At 46.3% G+C, this 14,436-nt stretch overlaps 1 protein-coding gene across 1 annotated transcript in view; it reads right to left on the reverse strand.

Moving 5' to 3' along the window:
* RAB40C (RAB40C, member RAS oncogene family) overlaps positions 1–14,436 on the reverse strand; it is a 37,765-nt gene that overhangs the window by 13,929 nt on the left and 9,400 nt on the right. Inside the window, exons 3-4 of the mRNA XM_074885705.1 lie at positions 3,394–3,454; positions 1,105–1,165 (exon numbers count right to left, since the gene is read on the reverse strand). Of these exons, the coding sequence (XP_074741806.1) occupies positions 1,105–1,165; positions 3,394–3,454 (122 nt within the window). The remainder of the gene's footprint in view (positions 1–1,104; positions 1,166–3,393; positions 3,455–14,436) is intronic.

The raw sequence follows: 14,436 nt of genomic DNA on the forward strand, positions 1-14,436 counted from the left end.
CACTCCTTGCCTTGCACTTCTGCAAGCACCAGGAAATTGGCCTCTGCTTCAAAGGAGCTGCCTCAAAGCATCCACAACCCCAGAGATGTGCACAAACAAGAATAAATGAGACACCAGAGGAGATATCAACAGCACATCCCAGGCAAAGTGCTCTCATGTCTACAGCACAACCGAATTTGCAGGAAGTTTTAGAGAAAGAGAGCATCGTAGATTTTGCCAGTTAGCAAAGCAAAGGTCTACAGCTACAAGGAGCAAAAAGCCAAGAGCTTGAATAAAAGTGGCAAAGTTTCCCAAAGGCTGGGAAGCTGCCAGGATACTGGCACGGTCAGGAGGTTGATATATAGTTTCCGACTCTTAGTGTCTAAGTGAGGAGGAATTTTCTCCAAGGTTTTCCAATTTGGAAACAAAAGGGAAAAAAACAGTAGTTCATTTAACTTAGGGAGACTTTATCCTGGAGGGACCTTGTCATGACACTAAAAGGATGACTGTAAAGCTGTAAGAAAGCACTAACAGCAATTTTTCAGAGGACCACAAGATTTTCCTGCTGTTCAGAATCTAGATGCTATTCTGGAGCAGGGCCCAAACAAGAAACTCAAGATGTAACGCTCCATCTTATGTTTTAAGGAACATACTTTATGATCCAATTGAGCTGCTCTAGTTTCAAGTCTGCATCAAACATGCAGAAGTAGGAGCCACCCTATTTTTGGAACTGACTTGAAGGCAACACAGACTCGAAGAACTCCATTGGGAAAGCCAGTGTCATATTTAAACAAATTTGACAAACCTCAGAAAGTACGAGCTCCCACATTAACGCTTAGGCAGATCTAGAGCTAGAACTGCCTTGTCCTCTATAACCCCAGCTTCTCAGCCCTTCTCTAGAAGCTAATTCTGAATATAGTCTGCAGCAGGACTCTAGGAAAGTCTGTCCTTCACTCCATACCAACCAGCAAGACGACATGCAGCACCTCTTGGCATTTACACAAATCCCACCCTTTTGGTGCTTGATGTGTTCCTCTTCAGGGCTCTTTACTATGGCACGAAAGATTTTTACAGCCTAAAGGAAAAGCAAGTGTGTCCCATCAAAGCACTGAGAGCAGCACTTACCTGGGCTCCTCTAGAGTAGGATCTGAAAATGGTGCAAAATCTTCCTTGCCCTGATGTGTCCCTGCAACAAAGAAAAGTTAAAGCTATGAAATTTGAAGAATCGAATCCCATACTGCACATCGCTTACTGGAGCTAAAAAAAAAAAAAAAAAAAAAAAATAAAATTAAAAAAATGAGTGTTAATCTCGTCAGATCTTTAGAACATGCCTGGTACCCAAACTGCTCTGCACAGTGGTTTTTGGGAAGAATCGGTGGGTGCATCACCACCTTTGGTTACAGACACACTCCAGAGGTGCTTGCTGTCATCGTGCTCCCCATGGAGAAGGTACAAACAAAAACCACTCAGCTTCAGCACTACTTGTGATGTATGAGGATGTAAGTCATTTTACTCCCTTGGGCAAAGGATTTTCTCCCTAGTTCCCTACAGTCTATGGGAGTTCAAAGTCAGAGTGAGACTGTAGACCTCTCCTAGTCATGGAGAGTAGCTGACCTATTGTAAAATGAACATAGCCACTCAATATAGGAGAAATTGTCTTGCACTGTCTAGTTTCACTTATTTTTCCAAACATGTTTTAACCAAAAATGAAAGGAAGTATCTTTATACCCAGATCTCTGACACACCTAGTTGATCATACCCTACAGAGAGCTCAGGAAGAGGACTAGGGAAGAGCATCTCTAGCCCACTGCAACAATAAGGGGCTATTCAGTCATTATTTGTCCTGACTGCAACTCTTGATGTGGTATAAATAAGTTCGACTACATTGTGAGCACCTCTCAGTGCCTGCAGGAACATCTGGGACAGTAAGCCAGAGCCCAGCACACTGATTTTACCAGGATACACTGAAATGTGTCAGGGTAATTAGACATGTTATGATGTTTGTCATATCCATTCACTGGGCCAGGATAAAAGACACATTAACGACCACTGAGAAGCCTGATGAATCCCTCAGCCCCAGATTTGCACCAGCTATACAAAAAAGGCACTGACCTCACGTTCAGGACAGTCATTCTTTCAGATCTAAAGCTTTCAAGGATCATATTATTGGTTCTGGATAGCAATCCAACAGTCTGTGCTTACATCTCTTCCTCCCCCAACAATCAAATACGGGGTTGCATAAGAAAAGTAATGGTAAAAGATTACTCTAAGGTATCATAAACCAATGCTACCAGCTTTTCAGGTCCTGTGCTGGTTCTCCAGCTCAAGAATTACAGTATAAAAAGAAGAGAGTTTCAAGAGGTAAGCAGTAAGTAACTACACCCTTGGGACTGAAATGTTAAAACAGACATCTTACAAGAGAGACGAAAGAATATAAGTGGCACATATAAACGTACAAGCTAGAAGAGATAAATTAGCTGCTTCTGTTCTTTTGTAAGAAAAATGGGGACATTCAGCTTCAGAGAGCAGGGTTATAATTAAACCATGAAACTATACACTGCTAGAGTCAGTCACTGAGGCTGAGAACATGGCGTTCATTCCTATTTAACAATTCACAGAGATTACCAATATTCCCGTTACTTGAGACACAAGCACTGGTAAAGGGACTATTTAACTTCATGTTTTAGGGCCTGTGTCATTCCCTACTAGATCTGGGTGAAACCCAGAACAGGGGCAGGCTACCTATCCTTCCTCTTTCATCTACAGGATTGCTGTGTCAGCTTCTCAGCAGGTTAAACCTCAGACAAAGCTTGGCCAGAAGGACGCCAGATCTCCCTCTGGTGCTGACAGATAAGGCAGGAGTCACCCCTCCCATGCAGCGTCTCCCATCTCCATCCCAGTGTCAGGTCACTCCAGTAAGTCCTGCTCTCCAGGGGTTTACCATTCTCTGACACTGTGAGATCCATTCACTACTCTTGTTTTAATTTTCTACTCAAGTCATTGAGAAATATCTAGCTTCTGTAGGGCCTCACCCATTTTTTTTTCTCCTCCTTTCCTATTCTCTTGTCTGTATTTCTCATCCTAGGATTTCAGGAAAATCTAGTATTGCTTCCAAAATAGTTCTGTCTCCTCAGTGATTGAGAGCTGTATGGGAACATGGTCAGGTATGACAGAGAAAGACTGAAATGGGACTATTCCAGCAAAGAACAGCATGCTGTTTGTGCTACTCGATCAACAAACGGAAAGAGGTCTGGTTTGTTAGGGTAATTCGCTGGTAAGAACAGCTAGTGAGCCTCACTGCAGCTTGGGGATGCTCTGTGCTCTCTGCAGCTTGGTACAGCATCCCACTAGCAGCACCACAGCTCCTGCTCACCGGTCCTGCGCTCGCAGCCAAAGTGGCCCAGAAACACTCACCAGAGTTCCAGCTTGACCCTTCTGCCATCCAACAAGATAGTAGTGGTCTTGTAGTCAATTCCTGAAAGGAAACCAATAAAAGCTGAGCAAACACTGAGCAGATCTTCAGAGACAGACAAGAAATCTGCTCTGCCCACCCAGATCTATCATTCAATGTTTACAGAGGGTGATGGTTTCTCCCTCTTGCTCTATTACATGTTTGTGGAGGACTAGAGACTTGATAGAAATAGACCCCTGCTTCGAGGCAAAGACTACGCTTGTGGAGCTGTATCCCTCCTCCCTAAAAAAATATAGTTAACCCCTAATCTGCTTCTTACTTCTCTTACTTGGATAAAACCTGTTATGACTCAAGCTGTAGGAGATTCAGTGGTCTGTAGCGTTATCCCAAGTGACAGTGTTAAATTACAGACTTCGGGGGGGGGTGAGCCAGAGAGACGAACAATTTAGAAGCATCTCTGCTAAGTCAGCCTGTAGATCCACCATCTCTCAACAAACATCACTGCCTCAAAAAGTCAAAGGACATTTTGGGAGGCGGGTGATACTGAAAGCCTGTCCAGAGAATGCAGTTTCTTCTTCTGAGCAGCTCTCGTGTATCATACAGGGCCAGATAAGGCAAAAAGCACTACCCCCTTTATCAAGGGTTGAGAAGGCAGCACAGACAGTTGCTTTTCATAGAGCCATAGTACCAGAGCAGCAGAAGACCCTCTAAACCACACCTCCAAGCTGTGCTGAGAAGCGACTCATTCGCACAGGGGGTGCCCAACATCTTCAGATACACAAAGAGTTTGTTAAAAACTGAGAGCCTGTCTCACATCCAGAGCAGTTTAAAAAAGGGGCAACTCCACTTGCAAGCAACATGTCCAAACTGAGCCAAACACACCGCTCCCCACGGCCCCAGGCACAGGAGGGAAGAGGCAGGACCGCACCTCCCACCTCCTTCCCCAAAGCCTGGGCTTGGGAATGGCCAAGGGGCATCAGGTGCCCAGGAAAAGCAGCTTCTCTACAAGCTCCAGTTAATAAGCTTCAAGTGTACTGAAGTTGCTTAAACAAAGCACCGTGCACCATTACTGCCCACCCACTAAAGCATAAACTCATTTACAATCATCTTTAAAAAAGCAGAGTCACTTTGCTCCAATAAGATCAACTTTATTTTTAGCTCTTACCAATAGATATCGAACTTTGAATCCATATTAAAAACCCACCATTGTGCTAGGACCTGTATTTCCCTTCTCCTGCAAGGAGAATACTGCCCTGATAACCAAACAGACAAGTTTGTCAATAAGGCAAATGGATTTTTCTGAGTCATCAGCTGGAGCTCCCTGTTAGTGAAAAACAAATTAGATTTCAGCCTTCACAGGGTGCTATAAAAAGCGATAAAGATAATTATCTTAAATTCCAACTATTTCCAGTGCTTTATCACAGAAAATAGACAGTTTACATTTTATCTTCCTCCAGAGACAAGTGAATGATCTGTATTTATTTTCAGGCGGATATAAATCTCCTTCATCCCCAGGGATGGCGAGCAGTAGCGGGAGCAAGTCTGCTCTGCAACCAGGAGGGAGCATCCACACATTTCCCCCCCTAGTTCCTGAACGAGGATCATCCCCCAGCACAGGCTGACAGGCCATTAGGGAAGGGGCTAATTAAGCCCACTGCCCTGTTTCTGATGGAAAATCCCCAGAGACTCTGCTGCATTTGGAACTGCCCCATTTCTGGTTAGGCACAAGAGCTCTGTGCAAGCAGTAAGTCCTCAGCATCCTCCCTATCAGCAGCTCCATGGATGGAGCAGTTGCATGAAAGCACCAAGGAGGGGGAAATAGAGACAGTTTTCAGGGCACATGCTTCCAAAATTGCTACCGTTGAGGCGCAAGGAATTGCTTGACTATCAGCTTTTAAAAGTGAGAGAGGTTCAGCTTGACTGGAAAGAGAAGAAAACTCATTAATGGAAACACCAAACACACAAACCCAGAAATGCCTTTGTTAGGCTCCACGCTCACAGACTGCCCAGCCTACATCCCCAACATGGGGACCACGGGTTCCCTGTCCCAAATTTACATAACTCAGGTATCAGTTACCAGAGCAATGTTTTCAATACTCACTCCCTCTGTGCCCATCTGAAACTACACCACATACTTCAAACCAGAGCAATGCCGGTCTTTGGGTAGAACAATGTGGCCATGACCAAAGTGGGCAACCAGCAGAAGACAGCACTGGAAAACTTCCTGAGCTCCTGCTGCAACTGCTCCTTGCTCCAAAGCTGCTCAGGGAAAATAAAAAGGCAAAGTAGAAGTCCTTCATGTTCTTCACAGTGATGCCTGTGCTCAGAAGAGAAGGTACGAGAGATGAAGGGAGGAAGCAGGAGGGGCACGGTTGTACCTGCCCCTGCAGATATCCCTTCCCAGGGGACAGGCAGGGACAGCAGCCCATCCTTTGTGTGGGAAATTAATAGAGCTCACCATGATGGAGCAGTTCTGGCAGACTCTCAGGGCACGTGCTGCCCACCACACTTGACGTCAGATGCCAAATGCCAAAAGCACGGAGAAAGGAAAGTACCAAATCTCTCACTTTATGTTTCCAGACAGCTGCCAGTCAATCGGTTTTGCTGACTGGCCTCGGGGCAGTCTGTGTCTTTGTGAAGAACTTCTCTCCTTGGCATCAGAGCGCTGGAGGTGAAGGGTAAAGGATCCTGAGGATTGCACCCCTGCAGTACTGCTATGGAACTGGCCTGAGGAATTCACATACTCTTGAGTTAAAAGCAAAGCTGTTTTGACCTGTCATTCTAGGCCACAGTCAGCATTTAAGCAGTATCTGGTAACACAGGCTGGAGGGAAGTGATACACTTTTTAACTTGCATACACTCAAACTGGGACTAGGGGCAGTTTTTAAGCAAACTCTACCTACAAGCTCACTGATAAGGACAAAACCCATACAACTACAATATTTTTGAGAAAATTTCATCTTCCCTCTTCCATAAACATTCAGTGGATCAGGACAGCTCAAACCTTTAAAGCTTGCACGCAACGTAATTTTTTTTTTGGTCTGTTTTTTTTTAGCTGGTTAGCACTCTGAGCAGGACACAGCTCACAAGTGCAGCTCTCCCGTAGCTGTGCAGGACAGCCACGGATCACTGGTGCTAAAAATCTTGCATCGGTCACAGATGCCCTTAAAATCACAGGACTCACCACAGCAGCTAACACCGGTACTGGCCACCTCACAGCTGGTACCTTACTATTTTAGTCCCAGCTACAGCAGTTTCCTGAGCTGTAGCCCAATACTCCCCCTATTTACAGCTGACAAGGAAGCCAAGCGGCCCAGCTCGCTTTCCTAGGCCTAGCCTGAAGCTCAAGCTCAGCCTTGGCTTCCCCCTCATCCCAAGGACCCAGGGACAGAGGGCCACAGCCCCGCCAGCCGCAGAGGCTGCTGGCCCCAGCCCTGCCACGCCAGGGCTGCTCACCTGCCTTGTCAGTTCAGACACCAGTAAGTTAAGGGAAGTTTTTAAGATTTAATTTCTGTAGTTGACAGGGTTTCCCCCACCTGAGCATCACCTATGCTCGCAGCCAAGTACAGCTCATTTTGAGACTGACATTTATTCTCCGCCAGAACATGCTTTCATCCCCCGGAAGGGATGCGCTGCTACAAACCCCACGCGATGCTCCTGCGGCACAGGCAGCACCACCAAACCAGCCGACTCGCTGCCAGCAGCTGCCTCCACAACCCTGCCCGGCCCTCGGGGCACGCAGCACTGGGGGAAACGAAAACAGTCTTGTTTAAAGCTTATTTTATATCAACTGATCTCTTTCTTGACCAATATCTAGCATGATGCAACAAAATGAATGAGGCTCGGAAAACAAGTCTGGGCTGTTCTCTCTAATTTAGCATTCAGGCCGACTCCTCTGCTATTTTTCCAGTCCTGCTTTAGACTCCTACTTACACTGACGCCATCTCAACCCCACTTCTTGAGCAGCGAGCCGACCTGGCACAGGGCACTCTGCAAAGCGATCTGCTGTCACCAAGCCTGATGCCAGACACCCGATTCCTCTCCGCAGAGCCAGGTTTCACACTCCTGGGCAAGACTCCAGGGAATTCCAAACCTTTATTTCTTTTGCCAACTGGTATAAGGAAAACCTAAGAAAGCAAGCCATTTTCCCATGGGAATACACAGGATGTGTTATAGGAAACTCTGACCTCTTCCACATTACTCACACAGAGCACAGCACACTTTGCATCAATATGACCTGAAAAAACCCCCACCCAACCTTAGCTTAGTTAAAACTTTCACCCAAAAGATTACACCTGACACGAACAGGAAAAATAAAACCCCACCAAGAGAAATGACAATTTTCTTCCAACACTCGATACTACTTTGTATCAGGCTTTCAGTCCCCCTTGCTCTTGGGAATTCATGGCTGGAGAAAGGCATCCCTCAGCTCCGCCAAGCCCCTGAACTGCACCTGCACGAGCTGCAGCACACCGAAAACACAAAGGAGGACGCAGCAGATACATGGAACTGGAAGTTGCACTGGAAAAGTTAGAAAGACAAGGGAGGTGAGTATTTCATGCTACTCTTGGGCTCTCCCTTTAAATAGATTGATATCTCAGGAAAATTGCTTTAAATAGCTCAAGTGAGCAAGGCTCTATAAATATTTACTACAGTAAGCACAGCAGCTTCTTGGCTTTGTGTAGGTCTTTGTTTTAGAGAAAAGGAGAAAATTTTGCAGTTGCAGACTCCCCAGACGACTCTGCCCTAACCCCTGGGCAAGGGACCCGAAGGGTCGCCTCCCCTTAAGAAGGCAGATTTGAGCAAAACCTCACAGCAGTAAGAGCAGCACGTGTTTTTTTCCTCCTTTAGCTTTCCAAGGTGATCCCCACTTAGTGCTGGGGTGAGAGCGATGCCAGCTCTCAGTGTGATGTTAGAGCCAATACTGCATTTTAGGTTATTGGTCCAAATCAAATGTCCTCCTCCAGAGATGCTCTAATGATCCAACCCCCAACTAACAGCTTCACTGCACCTAGACAAGTATCAAAAAGGTACAGCTGGGACTCGCCCCGCAACAGAGGGATGAAGAGACTTGCCCCACATTAAAGCAAGCCATCAGCAGGTTTTCCTGTGACCTTCTTTGAAGGCTGGGCTGCAGGAGGCTGGCAGCAACACCTCCAGTTTGCATCTGCAGTGTCTTTAAGAACAATGTAATTTATTCACAAATCTGGGGCAGAAGACAATCCAGGTGATGCTCAAAAATCTCTTCCCAGTGGAAAATAAAATTAAAAAAAAAATCAATGCACTCAAGTGAAACATTGATATAGTTTTAAGACAAGCTCTCTTTCCTTCCAAGAGATACTCTACTTATCACTTAAAGTCATTTACAGTTTGCATGAAACAGATTGGCCAAAGATGCTTTTGCCACCTCATTTCTTAAATGAATTGTCTTCTGCTTGTGGGAGCTCGGAATCCACCACCTCACTTTCTGTTAGTCCACCCACAACAAAAACCAACGCATGTTATTTGAACTTTATTAAGAAAACAATCAGCTCCCCTAGCTTACAGACATGTGCTGTATAATGCTACCTCAGCTTTTTTCTTTCCTTTTTAAAAAAAATTAAACTGGGTTTCATTTATTTATAATTCAAAGGAAGTCAACCATTTGCAAAGTGATATATAAGGTCAACAGGCAAACCTTGAGGTGTACAATGATGATGTGCCAAGGCACGCTCAATGCATTATATAAATAAGAAAATAAGATAAATTGAGTAGACTTTGGTTATCTATCTGACTAATGCTGCTTTTTGGCAGATTGTTATTTCATCTATAGACATAATTAAGCCAGAGTGGCTTCTGCAACTCTTCTAGTAACCACGGCATTTGAGTCCTCAGAGGAGGACTGAGGAGCGAGCTGTGCCTGATCTGTCAGCACCCCTAGAGAAACTCTGCTCTACAGGGAAATTTTAACACTGGCTCACAAGCCACCAGAAACACTCCTCGTGCCACCGCAGCACCTCACCCAGCAAGCCTGGTGACAGACCTTCATTTCTGACTGTCATTACTACAGCCTAAGCCACCATGCCAAAAACTGAAAATGCTGGATTTTCCCTCAAAGCACCCCCAGACTCTTCTGTTTACCTATAGGTCATCAGCTCTAATGAGTTCAGAAAAAGTTCTAGAACTTCTTAAAAGGTCGTTTTAAAGGTTTTTACGTTTAATGCCACACTGACCAGTGACTGCTGGGAAGAGGGGAAAGCACAGGGCTAGAATAAAAAAAAAAAAAATGGAGAATACACATCAAATATTTAACTTGCTGAGATTTCACAGTAAAATTGAGTAACCAGCTACGAAGGGCTGGTTGTGATGCTTGGCATTCAAGAAGATCTCGGGAGAAAGTGATGTAGGTTCCTGTGAGAAGCTGGCAAATAAATAACTGAAACATTTAAAGGCATGCTGTGATTATAAAACAGGCAAACACTGTCAAGAGCATCAAGCAAACTCTGTTTCTCCTGGGGCAGCACTGCGAATACCTCCCAATCAGCGTGGTGGACTTTACAGACAAATTGCGGTGAATTTGTAACCCAAGTGTTGTGGGAATCCTTACTTAATACACAAGGAAGGATCAGAAGCCGTAATCACTCAGTGTGCAACTGGTCTTAAATGACTGTTTTCACTGCCACAGAAGTAGATAAACACCTAGAAACACTTTAGAGTGGGTCAATGGATTGTAAAGAATCTTTTCCTTCCCTTTTTCGAAAGGAAAACATTAAGAACAAATCTGCAGTGAAGCTTCTAGCAGCAAGAACTCAAAGAGCTGTGGCTAAGCAGAGATGGGTAAATTTAGTTTAAACCCTTTATGACCAGTTCAGACAATGCTGTGGATGCCAGCAAGAACACCACAGCCAACTGTGAATTTTCAGGAGAACATTAACTACGCACAAGAGCCCTATCCCCTCCCTGGCAGTCCCTTACTGGCCAGGCTCACGGCCAGCTGGGGTCCCCGGGACAGCCCCGGGAGGGGTCTGGGCAGGGTGCCCCCTCCTCCGAGACCTGCTTGCAGGGCTGGCAGAGCTTGGCTGGGTATCACTGGGGCTCCCCAGGCTGCCACAGTCCCTCGGTGCACTTTTGGGGATGTGCAGGCAAGCTTTTTATCATGTAAGCTAGCAGTCGTCTGTCTTGTGTGTGCGTAAAACGCGAGCTGCTGAAAGGTCCCTCCCTCTCCCTCCAAAGGGCTCATGCCAACCTTCCAGCTGGAATAAAAGAAGAAAAACTAACCAATTAATCTGTGCAAAACCCAGTACAGGACCGTGTCTCTGCCTGTACAACAGACTCCATAACTGGAGCCCTTCTGTGCTCCGATAAGTTCAGCCTAAAGCCATTAGTGCAGAAATTAATTTATGCCAAATGCCAGCAATAACCAAGCAGTGCCCAGAAGACGGCTGTTTATTCTACCAAGTGGCTGTGTGTCACAGATGTTACCTAGACCTTTCTAAGCCATGACTGACATGGCTGGGTTTTAAAATGGAAAGCCTTGCCCCTGTGTGTGCAGGCACCGCGCGAGGCTGCCCAGCTCCTTCGGAAAGCTGGAGCGACTGCGGCGTGCCACACGGGGAGAGCGGCCAGCAACGGCACCGGCTGGCAAACTGACCCTGGACAACATTTTCATAGGGGCAAGTTAATGATGAAAAGCAGTAATTGTTTCCTACGGGGCAGCAGCACTGTTGCACACCTGATAACAGAGAGCCCAAGGGGCTGGCGTGCCACATTTCCCCAAAAACAAAGGAGTGGGGATGCCCCCAGCCCTGCTGAGTGCAAAGAGGCAGAAGCAGCAACAACCAGCCAAGTCCTGTCCTCACCAACAAGCTGACGAGAACAAAGGAGGGAAGAGAAGTGCTGGGAGGTCACAAAATTGAGGCCAAAAGGTGGGTGCAGTAGCTCCAGGTCTGTGTTGGGACACAACAGCAGACCAGCTCCAGAGTAAGAGCATCATTCCCACTTCCCAGGCTTCAGCATGTAAAAACCCCACAGACCACCACGACCACGCCATAAGCAAACCGCATTCCCTTGGGAGGCTGACGGCAGCAATTTGGACAGCAAGGACACTGGCACAGCAGCTTGCAACACTGCCTGAACCAAGACCCTCCCCATCAGGTTATTTCAGGGTGAAATAACCCCCCACTCACAGGGTATTATTCACAAGTAGCAGTCCCAGCAGCCGCCCCCTCCAGCGGCTGGTTTTGGGGCTGTACTGGGAGCTCTACACAAGGCCAGGCTAAGAGGGACAGTGCTCCTCCCAAACAGCTTCATAGCCCGTTCCTGCAACACAGCCAGCACCCTACAAACTTACCAGCTTCTCCACAGACTCTTTGCTTGAATCAAAGTGGACACTGGTCTCCCAGGACTCATTTTCTGGCAGAATCATATTCCGCAAGAAGACAACAGTTATTAACCCCCCATCGCCACGTTCACACGCTCCCTCTCACTGCATCCCACATCCTGCACCTTTTCATTTAAGAACGGTTTATGGCGAGATGTCATTAAATGTCAACCTACAGCTACTGAGTCAGGCAGCCAAGTTGCTCCAAGAAGCAAAATACGAAGCCAGGATGTATTATGAGTGTAGTTCAAAATGCCTTGTTTTGGGTTTTTTTTTTTTTTGGTGCCTTCACCGGCTTATGAGTAAAGCAGCAGTCAGGGCTGAAGACTCATATCAGAATTGTTCACTTGTGGGCAAAAGCTGATACAAAAAGACTTGTTATTTCATTTCTAGTCAAATGAGGCAGATGGGTACAGAAATTACAGCCGGCCAGGAGTTGCCAGCTGTTGAATGCACATTCAAAGCAAACAGGTTTTGCACTGCAGCGTGCAAAAACTAAACATATTAGTCCAACACCCAAGTTCACTCCTAGGCAGAAGGCAGCTGCCTGGGCCAGCACCCAAGTAATGAGTGAACCAAAAGACACAGGTATTGAGATCCTCAGATTTGAGTAATTTAAAAAACAGGCAGTAGCATCTGTATGTAGAAGACATCACCAGTGCTTTATCTTCCACTGCAGCTCCTACTATTAACTTACAGGAGTAGTTATTTTCTCTGTCATTTGTAAGTCATGCTAAATTGTTCAGAAAAAATGTGGTATGAGCACATAAACACTAGCTGATGAAAAAACTGAATTCAAGCTATTCAAATAACAACTGATGAAGTCATCCGATCTTAAAAAGTGTGTACAACAGCACATTAACAGCAGCAATTTAGCTAGTCAGCTCAGAGTTGTAAGCCACAGAAAAAAATCCCTTCCAAACAACACATGAGCTCATCAGTTTGAGTCATGCATTCAATTACCTACTCTTTAGATAGACAAACAACAAATTATCTCCATCAATAACAGGGGTCAACAAAACATATGCTTTAAAACAAAGGTGGATTCATCCCAGGTCTGTGTCTTTTGGTGCTAGCCTTTACCTCAGCAGTATTACTTCTTTGTTTTAAGCAAGGTGATAAAAGTTCCTGAACAGCATCACTGCAAAACACCCCCAGCTCCTGCCTGCAGAGCTGGAGCTGAGGGTCACAAAGCACAGGCTTTTACTGCTGCACTCCTGTCCTGTGTTGTAGCTGCGCAGCCGTCTTGGGAACAGGATCAAGAGGCCTCAGTTCTAACCAGGCACACAGGAGACCGGTGCTGCTCCCGCGGGGTGCTGGCTGGGGAACAGGGGTAGATAGAAGCCATCTGCTCAAACCTTCGTCATCTCCTGCTCACACGGCAAATACAAAATCCGCTCTTGCTGCACAACTCAACGGGAGGTAACAAGGAGCTTCCGATTATTTAACTGTGCAGCAGATGAGTTTGAGCTGTTCTGAGCCGAGGAGTTCAGCCCCACACGCACGGCCAGGAGCCCAGGTCCCCGAACAAAGCTCAGCACGCCACGCCAGCTCCTGCCAACTCAAGGGAGCTGCTGCGCCGCTTGGCCGCTCTGCGCGATACAGCCGACAAGCTGCCAAGCACCTCGTACAGAGACACACGTACAAACAGAGAGAGAACAAACACCTTTCCATTATTTGAAGTTATCCAAATTTGTAGAGCATCTCCAGAAAAACATACTCCATCTTTCACTCACATCCACCTCATTTCAGACTGGAAACCTTTCACAAAAAGGCTGCTTGTGTCAGTTTGTTCCCAGGCACCTTCAGCTATAGCTAAGGACTGGTAGCTGGGGATCTTGATCAAATAACTGCTTGTTTGGTTTTGTAACCAGTCAAAAGCAAAAACGCTCATTTGGAGACCTCTAGGAAGCCCAGATTTGCAGAAGACTTCACTTCTCCACTGCCTGCTCCACAGCCCAGCAGCGTTTCAGCAGCTACGTGGTCCTCACACAGAGGAACTCTGTTCCGGGCTCATTTAAGGATGACAACTGCATCTGAAAACAGCATTTGGAGCCAGAAGCAAATCTGTTCCTAAAGCTCGAACAATTTCAGTGGACACCCAGGAAGCCACAGAAACAGTCAAAAGTCAGTCCAGAATTGGGGCTGTTAAGTGGATTTGTGCTTTAGGAGAAAATCAAGAATGATTTTATGCACAGAAGTGACAACAAACAAAAGAGTTTCTTCATGCTTTGCAGTTCAGATCTCCATAAAAACTATACAGCTGCACACAGAAACAAAGACAGCCTATGAGGAAAATCAGAGGGCACCATAACAATCTTCATTGTTGATGGATTACCATACAAACACCAAGATACACTTGGAGACAAAAAAACCCACAACCCACAGCACTCAAAAAACCCCAATTATTTGTCCAAAATACCTTCAATATCCTGGCCTTGCAGAGGTTAACCCGCCATATTTATGCTTCTGAACACTGTGCAGGGTAATACATGGGAGATGTTGTTGTACAGCATCAGACCTCCACGGCATCACCACCAGGCTGACGCGCTCGCCACGCGCATCAGATGCCGGGCTCACTCCTACGGCTGCACACCTGCTCGGGGATCCTGTGCGTGGATCCGGACGTACACGGCCGCAGTTTCCGATCGGCGGGACATCCATCCACAGCCCCTCCTGCCATCCA

Source organism: Strix uralensis, chromosome 16 (assembly GCF_047716275.1).
Source record: "Strix uralensis isolate ZFMK-TIS-50842 chromosome 16, bStrUra1, whole genome shotgun sequence".
Taxonomy (NCBI): Eukaryota; Metazoa; Chordata; class Aves; order Strigiformes; family Strigidae; genus Strix; species Strix uralensis.